General features: G+C 36.8%; 1 protein-coding gene across 5 annotated transcripts in view; it reads left to right on the top strand.

Annotated features, from left to right (window-relative positions):
- Nucleotides 1–17,436, top strand: part of PDS5B (PDS5 cohesin associated factor B) — a 116,746-nt gene that overhangs the window by 59,444 nt on the left and 39,866 nt on the right. For all 5 annotated transcript variants that reach the window (XM_074567866.1, XM_074567859.1, XM_074567863.1 and 2 more), the window contains exons 14-22: nucleotides 942–1,023; nucleotides 6,864–6,912; nucleotides 8,409–8,548; nucleotides 8,624–8,739; nucleotides 10,450–10,555; nucleotides 14,672–14,832; nucleotides 15,477–15,600; nucleotides 16,347–16,505; nucleotides 17,304–17,372. In XM_074567866.1, coding sequence (XP_074423967.1) covers nucleotides 942–1,023; nucleotides 6,864–6,912; nucleotides 8,409–8,548; nucleotides 8,624–8,739; nucleotides 10,450–10,555; nucleotides 14,672–14,832; nucleotides 15,477–15,600; nucleotides 16,347–16,505; nucleotides 17,304–17,372 — 1,006 coding nt within the window. The remainder of the gene's footprint in view (nucleotides 1–941; nucleotides 1,024–6,863; nucleotides 6,913–8,408; nucleotides 8,549–8,623; nucleotides 8,740–10,449; nucleotides 10,556–14,671; nucleotides 14,833–15,476; nucleotides 15,601–16,346; nucleotides 16,506–17,303; nucleotides 17,373–17,436) is intronic.

The following is a 17,436-nucleotide window of genomic DNA, read 5'->3' as shown; positions in this document are numbered from 1 at the left end:
GAATTTACTTAGTTTTACTTTGTTTTTCATTTAGTAGTAGGTTTTTTCTCATGAGGGAGGCTAGGAAAAGCTTTCTATATGAAAAAATGGCTTTAAAAACCCCCAAAGCCTTCAAATACTAGAGAAACTGAATGCCCTGCATTTCTTGCATTACCTGCCTAAAGATATTACAACTGTAACAAATTAAAATTAAGAATGCTATGTTAAGAGTAAAAAGTTACTGTTCCAGTAATTTGTAGTATAGGCTAAACAAAAATGCAGAATAGATTCTCTTCAGTACTTGTCATTTTAGGTAACAAATAACTTTTGAATTCTATAGTTTTCATATGCAGCAATACTCATTTTAAAGACATAGCATGTTCAGTTAGTTGTATGGAACTGACTTTTTACTTGTGGATTCTGGAAAATTTGAAATGAAGCTGTGACTTTTTTTATTGATATGGCTTATTTTTCCTGGAAAGTGTGCTAATTTTCAATTTTGTCGGAGTATCTCTAATGTGTCTCTTACAAGTCTAATCATGTCCACTTTTTACAGTTTATTCATGTAGCAGCCACTTTCTGTGTGCAAGAATAACATTGTTTTGATGATAAAAATCTTAAACATGTGCTTTAGCCTGTTTCTTGGAATGTTTTTAGAAGAGTGATTTCAGGCTTGTACAAATGAGTTCTTTATGGGCCAGGCATCGGTTAAGGCAGTGTAGTTAAGCATCTGAAATGAAACTTGTTTCAAAACCTCACTTTGTTCCAGTCTTATACGACCAATTAAATTTTCCATATCATGCCATAAGGAAACATTTAGCCTTTGCTCATACAGCAGTGAAAGTTCAGGTGATAAGCACATTTCCCGAGTCTGAAGCTGAAGACAATTTAAAGGCTCTTATTGGACAGTTGTGTTGTTTATTGAATAGATGATTTTGACAACTTTATTTATTTGTTTTTAGAGCATTGAATGAAATGTGGAAATGTCAAAATCTGCTACGGCATCAAGTAAAGGATTTAGTTGACCTCATAAAACAACCCAAAGTGAGTTCAATTTATCTTTATCCCATAGTGAATATGCAGTCTTACTTAATGTGCTATTTTTTTTTAATTCCATTTGTTTCATTATTTCAAGCTGATTTTTAATGGCATATAGAAAACTTTGTGAAAGTTAGCTGATATTCCAATAGACTACAGTTGCAATGGGAAATGTGTATACATTTTGTTAGTAAAGTTGAAAGTGTTACAGAATTTTTTTTAAAAGATTTTGCCAGCCATTTGATACTAAAGTATTTGCTTTCAGTGTTTGAGTTACATCTTGCCAGGATTATTTTGGCTCTTGAAAGGGGAAAAAACATCATACTGTTTTCAACTGCCAAATTGAGTAATTAAGAAAAAGTACCTATATACCCTAACTTCCTATCTTATGTATGATTAGTAACATTCAAGAAATCAGAATATTTTTATCCCAACAGGTTACTTGTTTCTCTTCCCTCTCGGAAACTTCTTAAATGTTGTATTGGAAATATCAGACTATAACTGAATTCTTTGATTACAAATTTGCTCAGAAGGAAAAAATAAACATTTATTGAGCATTTAGGATATTTTGTAAAGTAAAACTTAGGTATTTTTTATTATTATTAATATGTATGTGAATGCTCATCTTTGGGGGAGGGCGGGGGGGGGGGGATAAAAATTCGTAAGATGAAGTTCTGGATATAATTTGTGACTAGAACTTGACTTTATTGCCAAAAGTTTTATCTGGTGCTCTTTTGACAGAAATGATATATAGTAGAAAATGTTGCCATGCTCACATTCATATATGTGTGCGTGTCATTTTTATTTTCTATATGTGTATATACTGCAGCAAATTTAATGAAGTTTTATGACTGATTATCCATTTGCTGGAATGACCTGAACCAGGAAGAGTGCGTAACTGTGTGGTTGGATTATCTAATGTATCTGCTTAGAAATGCTGTGTTACAGACAAGAAAAACTAATTAAATCAAAATGCATCCCTTACTGTTTCGGTCGTGATTGCAGTGAAATTCATAATTTTTACGTAGTGCATTTAAAACATGCTGTAATGTTGTATTAAATTCTAAGTGCAGTAATTGTTAGCATAACAATACTTAATTGCTTTTAGGTGACTGTACTGAAATATTTTTTATGTCCTGTTTTATATTCTTTGGTGTAGTTTAAATACACTTATGCATTTAAAATCTGATTTAGTTTCTTGATGTTTTCTGCATTTTGGTTGAAAGAGAAATTTCAACTTTTCCTTTTGTTTTCAGGGAGATGTAATGAAAGTTCTTTTTCAATTGTAAAACATCAAATATGATATGGAATTAAACATGTAGGTTTTGATAAATGCCAGCATAAGCATTGCATTCAAAGCAGTATATGCTGTTGACATGTTTGCATTTGTCCATGTGGCTTTCATTCTATCTTTCGCTACTAAGTGCCAATTCTGTACCCTTGAGTATTCTTTTGTGTAACAGGACTGCATGGGGGAATTTAGGGGGCTAGCGACAGTCTGAGATGCTGTCGTGGGCAACAAAACGGTTTTGAATCGTGGAATTTTGCTTAGTTTAGTTTATTGTCAATTGACATAATCTTTGAATTATTGATTCTGGTATTGAGAAATAAAAGTGAACACATAAAAATTTAGAGAAACCAGCCTTCAGTTCCCCTTTGGACACCTTTCTTCCCTGCTTCGCCATTTCCAGGCCTCTCACCGCACCCTATACACAGACCCTTTGGTGAGGCGATGGCAGCGCTAGAGATGGGGATCAGGGCATGGTGGTTCCTTTCCTGTGGCTGCTTCTCACATCTTACCCACTGCTTCAGCATGGGTTCCTCCGCCGGACACAGTCCCTTTAGAGTAGTGCTTCCTCCAGTGTCTCCTCTCTTAAATATGTTTTCTCAGAGGCACCATAGGCTCCTCTGGCTGGTTGAAGGTTTGGGGGTTGGTTTGTTGGTTGTGAAGCTGGTTGGAAGTGGCTTTGATCAGCACAGGGCAGTCCCTGACCACCTCCTGCACAGGTCGCCCCAGCAGCCTGCCCCAAACCCTGCACACTATGCCCGATGCAGGTGCTTAGCTATTTTTGCCAGAACTTTTATTTCTGTGATGCTCCTCGTATGGTTTGTTTGGGTATTGTTTTTTTTTTTCCCAAATTGATAATTTATGTAATTAAATCATTATGTTTTAAGATAAGAGTGCATTTTTATAATCATAAACTGAAGGGGCATACAACCCAAGGCAGTAATAATCTTGATACAAATATCCATTAGCCATTCAGAGCTGTAGAAACTTCTGTTTTCTTTCAGAAAAGAAAACTGAAATGAACTAGTAACCTTTTAGAATATGACTTGGCGTTACCATATGTGCTTTTTCACTTTGGTTTAATTTCGCCACCTAATCATTATAGCTTAGTTGTTTATTTAATTCCCTGTAGATGTCCCTGTGGCAAGCGTAGGCATTGTAAGAACTCTGGGAGATGAGGAGGGATAAGACAAGAAGCAGTGTCCAGAACTTGCCATGAGGAAACTCTGATTAGGTAGTAAGGAAAAAAAATAATTGCTGTGGGGGTAATCAGATATGGGAACAGGTGACCAGAGAGGTTTTGAAATCTTCATTCTTGTAAATATTTAGAATGCAACTAGATGAGGCCTGGAACAACACCTGATCTAAGTTGGCCCTGCTTTGAGCAGGCAGTTCAACCAGGTGACCTACAGTTGTCACTTCCAACCTATGTTATTCCGTGGTTATAAATTTTTGAACTTTCTAGTCCACTGTTTTTTCTCAACTTAGAAAACCTTTTTGCAATTTAGTGAAACTCTTCAGGCATTCTCCTTTCTTCCTCTTCAGGCTCTCCCCTGTGTAAGCATTATTGAGGAGACTGAAAATGTGTTAAGAAACTTTCTGGTTTTGCTGATCATAATGTCTCCTAAACTGAGACAGAACAGACCTCAAACTCAAAGATGAGTTACTCTTCTGAAGAGAAAAAGCGTAAATCACAGCTCCTCTTGTTTTCTCCTACAGCAATGGTATACAGTTAAACAAGATACATAAACTTGCCTGTTCACATGCGGAAAAGTGGGTGAATGCTGATTTGTCTGTACTGGAGTATAAGCTTCATTTGCTGCAGATATACCACCTGTTCTGATGCTTCCATATCATGAATGCAAGATAATGTAGATAAAGCGCCACAGTAGATCTTCTAAAAACAAATGTTTCTTGATCTTCTTCAATCTCTCATTATTCAGTGGAGTTATACTATTAGAAGTTAAAAGAATACTTCTGACTTCAGGTTGTTCATGTTTGGCTCAATGATTAGTAGTTTGCTCAATTTAAGGTCTGTGTTAATGGGAGCTTTAGCCAGTACTTGAAGAGTTAGCCGGTATTAGAAGATCAAACCAGTTAGAACCAAAGAAACTCCAGAAGTACAGGTTTTGGTATTTTTCTTCAGAGTTGCAAGAGGTGCAAATATAGAGATTCTGTATCTGTTGACAGCATTATTTGAAGCCTGTAAACCAGATTTGACTTATGATTTTTGCACTTTTTATGTCTGAACATACCTGTTCAGCTATGACAGCCAAAAGCCCTGACATTTTCAGCATTCTTCTGACACTAAAAAGTGACAGAAAGTTCTGCAGCAATACTTAATGGCTAGAATTATGTGCTAAGTGTCCATGTCACAAGATAGCGAGGACGTTCACTAAAAAAGTTGTTTGTCTTAATCTCATGCTATTTTTTTGCTGTACTCTGATCTTTGTGAGGTTGCCACTATTCTCAAACATTTCCACATTGTCCACAAATTTGCTAATTTATTTCCTTTTTTTAATGACAAAAAGCCTGTGCAAATATGTTAGAACTCAAAATCCTATTTTCTTTCATAGTACCTAGACAACTGCAGAACAGAAGCTTAGTCTGAAAAGTTGAAGGATACTCCTCCTGGAAATAGATACCTCCATGTGTTAGCCAAGGTTATGGCAATAAATTGTAATCTTGTTATCTCCAAAGCTGATATAGCTTGTTTTAACCTTATTTGAGATCTTTATGCAAATTTCTTCAATAAAATGCAAAGAAAATAGATGTGTCTGAATAAGACTCTGACCTCTGTCTTTAAGTTTTTTTTTTTTATCTGTTCCATAATAATTCTAAGACTTTTAGAAGAAAACGTTAGTGTCTTGCAACACTACCTCTTAGTGGCTCTTTCCTGAAAAGGCCCACTGTAGGTCTTCATTTATGTCATGTTTAAGTACTTTGGTAAGAAGAGTTCTTTTTTTTTTTTTTTTTTTCCTCTAAGATGACCCTTCTTTCTGAGTTGATTTGACATTGTCGGTAATTTTTAGGTTTGTCTACTATACTTTTTGTCTGTTATAAAGGGAGTTGTGTAAAAGACAATTTTAGTAATGGTGGTGACTAAATACTCCTTAAATACTTTTCAGTGAAAACTCAGTGGTTGTGTTCCTATTTAAATCTTTTCTCAAAAGAATATAATTTGGTATTTTTAGGCCATAATTGATATTATTTATATGCATTTATGAAGTTTTGTGGACTTTGTAAGTTATGTCACCAAAGTTGTTCTGTCAGAATTCAGTTGGCAAAAGAGCAGGTTTCTTTATGGTGTGGAAGCTGATGGGTCTGTATGCTTTTGACAACATTGCTGTAAGCTTGAATTTTCTTTCAGGTTTCAATTTTCATTTTACTTATGAAGATTTCAGAGTTGTTTAACAACACTTATTACACAGCAATGAAAGATTTCTTTTGTTGTTCATATTTCATCCACCTTAGAATACTTTTCTGAAGATGATTAGGGTGTTATCTTCACTGTACAGTTAAGGATTCCCTTTGTCATTTTTACTGATAATTCCTTGATACTTCAAACTTCAGTATAATTCCATAAAATTTCCCAGTCTGTAGAATATTGTGGATTACAGTTAAAAGTGTGGAAAAAGTGTCTTGGGTACTAGTTTGTCTACCTTCAATAGCAGGTAATATGTTTTAGAAACATCACTTATCTGTTAAAAATATAATCTCAAGAATGTCTACTTGCTATGTAGTTTTACCTTGCTGTGAAATGTATTGTATTCTTTTTTTCCTCTTCCATTTACTCACTGGCAGAACTAATTCTTAAGGTGAACTTTGCCTGTGGAATTTGAAATCCTGTACCAGAAGAATTACTGACAAAAGGAAAATAAATGAGATTAAAAGTCTGTTTTGTGTAACGTATTTTGCTTGTAAGGTGCTGTTGGCTGACTTTATATCGGCAACAGTTTCACTGAAATTTCAGCTTCACAGATATCCTGGAATGCAGTTATGTTTTAATTTTTTGTTGTTGTTGTCATGATCCCTGATTGTTACTTTCACAAGTACACCACTATTGTCTGCCTTCCCTGTTCAGCTGAGCTGAGGTAGCAGTTGTCTTACTGACTTGCTCCATTCTTTAAAATAAGGTAGGAACAACTGCCAGGACTATTTAGAATCAATATCTAAACAAGAAGATAAAGTGAATTTAACGCTTGCTGTTTCTTTTATATTTTAATATAAAGAGACTTTAGATGGAAAACAGTTACAGAAATAACCCATTTGTGCTGTTCATAAGGTCTATAGTAGATTGAAAAAGTAATAAAAATATTTTACATAAGTATGTGAGACAGAGTGATACTGTGTAGTCATGATCTACTACTTACTTCCTGTGACTGTCTAACATTAACTTTGCAGGGGACATTTTGATTTCTATCACACTGATGTGTTAGCAAAATGATGGGTGCTGACCTGTTGATAATGGATTATGGAACTTTACTCACTCTGTATTCAAGTGGAAATATATAATGTAAAATTTTAACTTAATCCATTTTTCTTTTGTGACTTGCAGACAGATGCCAGCAGTAAAGCTATATTCTCAAAAGTGATGGTTATAACAAGTAAGTCGGTTGAAGTATTTACGCTGTCTAAAAATTACAGTTGAAATATATTGCTTTCTTGCTTTAAAGGTCATTTGAGATAAGCTTATAAAAAGTTTTGTAACAGAGAACACTTACAACAAATCATGATAAACATGATGTAACAATATGCTTTAGAGAATTAAGACAACTGTAAGCAGAATTACTTCCTTACTGTAAAAAGTCTCCAGTTGTGAAGCCTGTCACGTGACATTTTGGCTGCATCTGTTGTGGACTAATTCAAAATCTAGATGATTAGGGTGTTAATGTCTTCATTAGCATCTGCTATTGAATATATATTAACTGATGGTAACTAACCTACTAAATGATCTATTGACTTGCCTGTCTTGGAAGTGTCGGTATTGTAAGTGCTGTTGGGAGAATGTGAAAGAGTTTGGGTTTCAGTCACAGGGAAGGCACTTTGGAAACTGAAGAAGTTCTATGTAATCTGAACTCCTGGCAAAGAAAAGAAAACACCAACCCCAAAGCAACACTTCTTGCTCCTCACAGCGTACCATGCCAATAGCATTAAAACCAGTAAGAAGAAGAAAAATTTGTTTTACAAAGCTGAAATCTTGTTTTTAAATCAACCTTTTTTAAAAAATGCAAACCGTTCTGGAAAAAAACCCCACAACCTGCTTAAGGCTATGTACATTTTTTAAAAAAATGTGGAGGAAAACCTGAATCTTGCTGCTTAGTTTGCCATGTTCCAAATTCTTTTTCCCTTTTATTTATAGTATAAAAGTTGATGAGTTAATAATTTTTTCTAATTCTGTAAATTCTGGGTCACATTAAAAAAAAATAAAATCAATACAGCAAAACAAATACTTAGTACAATTTGTTTTGAACTATCTTGTAGTCCTATGCCATTTTCTGTGCCAGCTTTGCTTAACAGCTACTGTACCAAAACCATGAAACATCTTAAATAGTATACTAAAACTTATGCCAATAAATTGTCTTGTTATAATATAAAATGTAAATATAAAATTAATATGTAACTTAAGAACTACATCGTTAAAGCTTTTTTTAACATGTAAGCTTATGTTTAGTGAAGGAGTAATTTAGGAAGAATACCCTTTTGACATTTTTCACACTTGTCATATCAGACGATGTACATAAAGAGTATATTTTTCTGTGGAGTATTGGCTTTGCATTCTGAGGTCAGCTTCAGCTGTTAATATTACTAACAGGGAGAAGTACACTTGCTGAAAAATGAGTGTGAAGGGCATGGAAAGTGAATAGCCAGGGGAGGTCTGTGGGTACACCGATTTCTTAGAAATTGGTGTCTTCATAGGTGTTTCTGCACACATTGAGGTGTTTTGTGGTTTGTTTACAGGTTTGTTTGGGGTTTTTTTCCACCCTTCTTGATTAATTTAAACACACATAGAAACTTTCTTGGTGTGACACTTCAAACTTGGGTAACTTCCAATACTGATACTTAACTAAAATAAATAGTGATTTCTTTTGCTTATTTAAAGGAAACCTTCCTGATCCAGGGAAAGCTCAAGATTTCATGAAAAAGTTTACACAAGTTCTAGAAGATGATGAAAAAATAAGGAGTCAGTTAGAAATGCTTGTTAGTCCAACATGTTCTTGCAAACAGGCTGAAGGGTGTGTGGTAAGTATTGCTCTTAATATGTGAATATTTTCGGAACTGAATTGATTATAATTTTAATTGAAACTTATATTGCAGAGGGAAATAACAAAGAAGTTGGGCAATCCAAAGCAACCAACAAATCCTTTCCTGGAAATGATAAAGTTTCTTCTCGAGAGAATTGCTCCTGTGCACATTGATACTGAATCCATCAGGTATTTTTGTGTGTGTTGTTGACTGCAGATCACAGGGTTTGAAATCAAGGTTTCTTATTTCACCTTTAACTGTAAGTAGTAATAGATTGGGCGGGTGCAGTTTAAGGCCTGGTGACCTGCAGTATTTTCTTCTGTTTCCCCTTGCTTAGGGGTTTTTGTGTCTTCACTCAGAATGTAGCCGCACAAACAATTGATTTGTCATTCAGCAGAGCTGGGACAACCTGTCAGGAAACATGAACCTGTTGCTGATGGGGAAAGTTTGGTTTGTGACTGACTGACTTATTTTAAAACAAATTTTTGTCCATGGCTACTCATTGAAACTTTCCACCCAGAGTATTAGCTCATAGTGACATAAACAGTAATTTAACTGAGGAAGTAAAGATTGTGGTGCTGAGTCAACAAGGAAGAGCAAGCCAGTGAAATTATGGGTGAGGAAAAAAGTAATTGCTGAAATGATTATTAAATAGCTGTATTTGACATATGTGGTACCTTATTAAAGACAAGTAGTTCTAAATAGTGGTAAATTCTTATCTGTTAATTCCAACTATAGTAATTGACTTCTAAGTACTTGAGCTTTTCAGTTTCTGCCTGTCATGTATGCAATGTAGTGGAGCCATTGAGATTTCACTTAAAAGTCTGTCTCTGATTTGGATTAAGCACAATGTATAGCTGGATTTTTACTTTAAATTTGAAAATAGATTTTTTTCATGTTCACGGAAGCAGTATAAAATGTGTATTTAAAGTAATATTCACATGTGGCACTAAGTTGTAATGTTTATTTCACAGTCTACCTGTTGACTGACTGCCGTACAGTATACAAATGGAAAAAAAGGCGTAAAAAGCACATATTTTCAGTTTTGCCACAGAATTCGTCTTCTCCCCTCTTTGTAAAATTTCACTAAACTTCTGCTTCATTTTTGAGACACAGACTGTGTGTTTTTTCTTAATAGGTGGTCTTTTTTGTCCGATTAGGGACAGAAAAAAAAATAAAAATTGGAAGTCTGGGAAGTCTGACTAGGAGGCCTCTCCATTGGTTTGCTATACCTGGTTTTATTTTTTTATTCTTTTTGGTGGTTTTTTTGTCTATAAATATAACTTACAGGATATACTGAAGGAATATTCTGAATATTATTTAGTTCTTGATTGGGAAGCTGCCTGCACCACTCACTAATAAGATCATCTGGATACTCACCATTTCCCTTCCTAGGGTACATTGCAACAAAAAACTCAAGCATTACTGTCAAGGTGAAATATGCAGGAAATAGGTCTTTTAAATTTTTCATCATCTCTTAGCACAGCTGTTTAATGATGTTTTGTTTCTCTTGGTTATAGACTAAACATTGTAAACAGTTATCTTCCATCAATTATTACAAATCCATAGCAGCTAGTAACCTCACCATAATTCTTCCCTGAATTCGTTGCTTGTAATGCTCAAATTGTTTTCTTATTTTTGTCATCCTTCCAGAGTAATTTGTATATAGTTCTTAATTCAGGATGGATAAACATTTTTGAACTTAATGCTTCATAAGATTTGATTTAGATAGGAGACGAGGGCAGCCAGATTATGTATGTGGTTGACATATTTGTTTTATAACAAGCTTATGCTTTAAATAAGTTCCTATAATAAGATTATATCTTAAACTTATGAAAATGGTCATATGCGGTAGAATTGCATTAAACACAAGGCCATGTTTTGTTTTCCTCTCCAAGTGCCCTTATCAAGCAAGTAAACAAGTCTATAGATGGAACAGCTGATGATGAAGATGAGGGTGTACCTACTGACCAGGCAATCAGAGCAGGTCTTGAATTGCTTAAGGCAAGTATACTCCTGGTGGTCAGTGAGCATGTGAAATGTTCTGAAGCAACTTTGCTAAAATAAGTTTTTAATTAGCACTCAGTATCTTTAGTTATAAGCATGTGGTGATAATCTGGAAGAATATTGGTTTGTGTTTTGTTCTCTGTGCTCATCTTATGTAAGGTATCTTATAAATCATTTAGAAGTTTTTCTGGAAGTCAAAAGTAGTTGCATGTGTGACATCAGCAGCTGAGTTTTGATTATTAGAGTATGAATTCAATGGTTTATGAATATAGTTACACTACTTCTGGAATTGTACATGTCTATCAGTACAACAATATTGTTGTTCCCTTGAGTTCCTAATAAATTGAGGTCTTATGTATTTCAACTATGTGTAATCTTTGAGACTCAGTTAACATAGCAAATCCCATCAAGATGTGTTTCTGGGGACATTGTGCAAAACTTTTATTAGGAGGAAGAAGGCTGATCACATGTTATTTACAAGTACTGTTAAAAGCGTGAAACTTCTTAAATACAACTACATAGGGCTTTTTGTTTCACTTAAAGTTTTTAGCCTAGTCTTTGAGAGAGACTATGTAATGTCAGCTTTGCCTGTACTTGCATAGAAAGGCACTTGTGCCATAGTACCACCTCAGTTATATGATAGTGTTGGGAGTAGTCCAGCTGTGGCTTGACTTCAGAGGCCTCAAAATCTAAAGAACTCCAATACTGAACTTTTCAGAATATCTCAAATCAGCTAAGGGCCTAGTAGATTCATCTGAGAGCAAGTGACTCTTTGGACAGATGTGCATGTTTAGATAGAAGCGCAGAAAGCCAGTAGCACAAAAATGAACCGGAATACGAATGAGTCATGTAATGAAGGACTATATATTTGAAAGAAGGCTCCCAGGTCAGTACTTACATACTCATATGAACTGACATGACCAATTTAAGGAAGAGTAAGATTGTCCTAAAGAAAGGGATCTGTACATCATGAGAAGAATCCAGAAAGGACATATGTAGGAGTCCAGAAAAGGGGATGGCATACAATGAAGTGGTGAAAATAGAAAACTGCATGTGAAGAAGTTCCTACATTTAAAGCTCAGAAAGAATTAAATCTGGCCAGGGACATCAAGGGCCACAAGAAAAGCTTCTATAAGTATGTCAGAGATAAAAGGAAGACTTGGGAAGATGTGGGCCCTCTCTGGAAGGAAACAGGAGACCTGGTCACCCAGGTTATGGAGAAGGCTGAGGTACTGAGTGACTTTTTTGCTTCGGTCTTCACTGGCAAGGGCTCCAACCACACTGCGCAAGTCGCAGAAGGCAAAAACAGGGGCTGTAAGGATGAAGAACTGCCCACTATAGGAGAAGATCAAGTACGAGAGCATCAGAGGAACCTGAAGGTATACACGTCAATGGGACCTGATGAAATACATCTGTGGGTCCTGAGGGAACTGGTGGATGAAGTTGCTAAGCCACTAGCCATCACATTTGAGAAGTCATGTCAGTCTGGTGAAGTCCCCACTGACTGGAAAAGGGGAAACGTAACCCCTGTTTTCAAAAAGGAACACCCAGGGAACTACAGGCTGGTCAGTCTCACCTCTGTGGCTGGCAAGATCATGGAGCAGATCCTCCTAGAAACTCTGCTAAGGCACATGGAAAATAAAGAGGTGATTGGTGACAGCCAACATGGCTTCACCAAGGGCAAGTCATGCCAGAAAAATTTTGTGGCCTTCTACAACAGGGTTACAACACTGGTAGATAAGGGGAGAGCAACAGACATCATTTACCTGGACTTATGCAAAGTATTTGACACTGTCCCACACAACGTCCTGGTCTCTAAATTGGAGAGACATGGATTTGATGGATGTGCCACTCGGTGGATAAGGAACTGGTTGGATGGCCACACTCAAAGAGTTGCGGTCAACGGCTTGATGTCCTAGTGGAAACTAGGAGTACTCCCCACCTGTAGTACTGCATCCAGTTCTGGAGCCCCTACTACAAGAGAGATATGGACGTGCAGGAATGTCTCCAGAGAAGGGCCACAAGGATGATCAGAGGGCTGGAGCACCTCTCCTGTGAGGACAGACTGAGAGACTTGGGGTTGTTCAGTCTGGAGAAAAGAAGGCTCCGAGGAGACCTTACAGTGGCCTACCAGTGTCTTAAGGGGGCCTACAAGAAAGCTGGTGAGGGACTTTTTAGGATGTCGGATAATGGTAGGACTAGAGGGAATGGATTAAAACTAGAGATGGGTCAATTCAGACTGGACATTAGGAAGAAGTTCTTCACCATGAGGGTGGTGAGACACTGGAAAAAGTTGCCTAGAGAGGTGGTGGAAGCCCCATCCCTGGAAGTTTTTAAGACCAGGCTAGATGGGGCTTTGAGCAACCTGATCTAGTGGGAGGTGTCCCTGCCCATGGCAGGGGGCTTGGAACTAGATGATCTTTAAGGTCCCTTCCAACCCAAACCAGTCTATGATTCTATGAAACCAGTGACAAGTGGCGTTCCTCCGGGGTCAGTACTGGGGCTGGTGCTGTTTAACACCGATGTCAAGAGACATGGACAGTGGGATCGAGTGCACCCTCAGCAAGTTTGCCGATGACACCAAGCTGCATGGCACAGTCGACATGCTGGAGCGAAGAGATGCTATTCAGGACAGGCTTGAGAGAGGGGCCCATGCAAACCTCATGAAGTTCAACCAGCCCAAATGCAAGGTCCTGCACGTGGGTTGGGACAATCCCAAGCGCACATACAGGCTGGGCAGAGAATGGCTTGAGGGCAGCCCTGAGGAGGAGGACTTTGGGGGTGCTGGTAGATGAGAAGCTCAATGTGAGCCAGCGATGTGAGCTCGCAGTCCAGAAAGCCAACTGCATCCTGGGCTGCATCATAACAAATATGGCCAGCAGGTCAAGCGAGGTGATTCTGCCCCTCTACTCTACTCTGGTGAGACCCCACCTTGGAATACTGTGTCCAGCTTTGGAGTCCTCAGCACAAGAAGGACACAGACCTGTTGCAGTGAGTCCACCGGAGGGCCACGAAGATGATTAGAGGGCTGGAACACCTATACTATGAGGATAGGCTGAGGGAGTTGGGATTGCTCACCCTGAAGAAGAGAAGGCTCCGGGGAGACCTTATAACAGCCTTCCAGTACCTAAAGGGGGCCTACAAGAGAGATGGGGAGGGACTCTTTATCAGGGAGCATAGTGATAGTGTGAGTGGTAACCATTTTAAAGTGAAAGAGGGGAGATGTAGATTAGATATTAGGAAGAAATTAATTACTGTCAGGGTGGTGAGACACTGGAACAGGTTGACCAGGGAAGTTGTGGATGCCCCATCCCTGGACGTGTTCAAGGCCAGGCTGGATGGGGCTTTGAGCAGCCTGGTCTAGTGGTAGGTATCCCTGCCCATGGCAGGGGGTTGGAACTAGATGATCTTTAAGGTCCTTTCCAACCCAAACCATTCTATGCTTTTGAGAATAGTTTCTTTGACATGGGTCAGAATATTAACATGAAAAGAGGCTAATAATCAACAGCCAATTAAAAATTCAGAGAAGGCAAACTTTCAAGGAGGATCAAATGAGGATTTTTTAATATACATTATTATTATTGTATTTTCTTTATGTGGGAGGACTCTAGTACTTAAAAACAGTGTCCAAGAATCTGAAGGAGATGTACAGGACCTGGTAAGCTGCTGTGGAAAGCTTGAGGGACTAGAGACCTTATTGGGTATGCCTATATTACTATTTTAGAGGTAGGAACTGCAAAGAACAGCCAGTTGTTCCACTCAGCAAAGCATGAAGTCTGGGAGGACACAAGCTGGATTCCTTTTAGAGAAACAAAATTATGAGATGGGCTTCAGAAGCGCGCTTTGTGTTGCAGTGGCTAAAGTGGTTTCAGTCAGTCTAGCAGCACTCTGAAGTAAAACTCCTGAAACGTGAATGCTGCTTCCTTAGCATCAATTGTGTTTCTCTCAAGACCCAAAAAAAAGTCAGAAAAAGAGAAATGTGGATCATGTGACAAAACCAGGCAGAGTATTATAAATATTCCAGTATGGCAGTGGAAAGCAACTCTTGATGGAATTTTCTACATAAGTGGACCTTTAAAAAATATTAACATGGCTTTCATCTTATTTTGGCAGGTACTTTCATTTACACACCCTATCTCATTTCATTCAGCTGAAACTTTTGAATCTCTCCTGGCTTGCTTGAAAATGGATGATGAAAAAGTGGCAGAAGCTGCTTTACAAATTTTTAAAAATACAGGAAGTAAAATTGAAGAAGACTTTCCTCATATACGATCGTAAGTTGTGTATCTTATTCTGTTTGAGTAGCGTTCTGTATTGTATGGGATTTTGGAAGTCTTCATTCTTCCTTTTGCATGCTATAGCATTATGTGGCATTCTTTTGGAAGAAAGTATTACTTCAGGTAAAAGAGGAGAGAGATTTAAATGACTTGAAAATGCAGTGTTTTTTGAAGAACGGAAGTGAAATGAATATATCCAAAGTAGTGACAGCTGATATGTCACTAATGCTACTGTAATTTTTATCATTGCTCTTCAGAATTACTTATGTTTTTTCCTAAATTAATATACAGCAATGTAAAAACATTATTTGCAATTTATTTGGGATATGTAGGCAAAAATGTTTCCGAAAGAAAAATATTTCCAAAAATATTTCCAACCTGCATAGATAAAATATTTGTTTTACCACATATTTTATCAACAAAAACCAGGTTTGTTTGTTTTGGTTTTTTTACTTGCAAGCCATGTAAATAACCCTTTTTTTTTTCTTTCTTTGGAGAAATTGTCAAAGCCAAGACAATTGGCACTTTTGCAGAGGTGTTGTGTTCTATATATATATGTATATCTGTATTTTTTTTGCTAGTTTGATATTTTGGAAGATTTTCAATTTGTGAAAAGGTACTTCTCTTTTTTTTTTTTAAAGTGCTTTACTTCCAGTATTGCATCATAAAGCTAAAAAGGGACCCCCTCGTCAAGCCAAGTATGCTATTCACTGTATTCATGCAATATTTTCCAGCAAAGAAACACAGTTTGCACAGATATTTGAGGTAAAATAAAAATTTTAAAGTTAATTTTTATTAGTGTTTTATATTGCATATGTAAATTAAGGCATGTAGTGGCAATTGATACAGCAAGTTGTATCAAATTTAGAAAATAATGTTTTTCCTGTTTCCCTTTGTTCTCATACAGTTTGGTTTGAAAAATAGTAGCGGAGGGTGTTTTTTGTATCCTGTGATCCATCATGTTTAGGATTTTGTATTTTAACAGACAATAGAATAAAACAAAGTGTTGGACTGTTTGCTAGAACCATGAACTATTTATGGAAAGAGGAACCATACGTCACTCCTCACCCCTGTTGGGGCTAGCCCAAAGTATTTAAATGGTACAGAAATTATGGAAAACTGAATACTTATAACTGCAAATGTACTTTTTAATTAGTGCCCATCAGCCTTTTTTCTTGAAGGCTGAATCATAGTCCATTACTGAAATTGCCATCTTGAGATGTAGTATGCCCACTTCTTCAATAAGAAAATACGCTTTTTAATCCATTGTTTCCTAAACGGTCCTTCTTGAGCTGCCACTTTTTGAAGTACCCAGATGTGATAAACATTTTGTCTGTCATCTTGTTTTTTCATTTGTAGGAGACTTGTAAGGTTTGTGAATGTGTTCTTTTAAAATTGTATTTCTGAAACAGAAATAGACATCAATAACTTGGTACAGAACTCTTACTCCCTTTCTCCCAGTATGACACAGATTATATCAGTAATACTTGAATTTATTGCCTTTATTCTAGCCACTGCATAAAAGTCTGGATCCAAGCAATTTTGAGCATCTTATTACACCGTTGGTTACTATTGGCCATATAGCCATGCTAGCACCTGATCAATTTGCTGCCCCTTTGAAATCTTTGGTTGCCACGTTTATTGTTAAAGATTTGCTAATGAATGATAGGGTAAGTATTTTTTAAACCTTGTACTAAGATTCTGCTTCTCCTGTAGTATGATACTCAGCAAGTGAAAATTTTTGGCTTGTTGGTTCTACTTTTTGGATATGGTTGTCTTTTGATTTCCACGTGTACTGTTTGACTCAATTGAAAACCCACAGTACTGGAAAGTTAATACTACTAATTTTGTAGTCCTTACAAAAATGACAAACTGTATAGCACATCATTTGATCACTCATGACTTGCCTTTTGTTAAAAACGGGAAAATTGGATTGACTTCACTCACTTAGTCTCTTGTCTTGAGCAAGCAAGTTGTGATTATTTTTTTTTTTGGAAGCGTAACACATTTGAAACTAAAATACACTGTTTAAATGGAAGACTGTGAATTTTAATATCTAATACTTCTGTATCGATAGTGATTATACAGTGAAAGAAAACTTGTGCATTGTCAACCATTGTTGAAAGATTTACTGTCTAAAACTGTGCTTGAGGTTCCAATCTACTGGATGTGGAAACTGGAAATTATTTTCAAAGCAATGGCTATTACACTCTAAAGCAATAGTTTTCAGGTAACAACAGCAGCAGCAACAAAACCCCCTTAACTACTCTTAAATTTGCGGATACTTGAATAGTGATGTAAGAACAGTATCTCACTTCTGTAATAGTTACTTCTATAAAATACAGACGGCATAAAACTAATTAGTGAGTGCTGCTGTATTGTTTTCAGAAGTAAACAGGAAAGATGGGGTTACAGCAGGTTTCACTGAAGAGTAACAGTAGTGCAATAAAATGTAACATTTGGTTTAGCTTCCAGGAAAAAAGACAACAAAACTTTGGGTCCCAGATGAAGAAGTGTCTCCTGAAACGCTTGTCAAAGTAAGTAGCACTTACTGTATTTCCTATGACCATGTGTATAATACTTAATAAAGAAAGTTAAATA

This window comes from Larus michahellis, chromosome 1, assembly GCF_964199755.1.
Source record: "Larus michahellis chromosome 1, bLarMic1.1, whole genome shotgun sequence".
Taxonomy (NCBI): Eukaryota; Metazoa; Chordata; class Aves; order Charadriiformes; family Laridae; genus Larus; species Larus michahellis.
The sequence above is the reverse complement of the archived record's forward strand: the minus strand, read 5'-3'. Positions and strand labels throughout refer to the sequence as shown.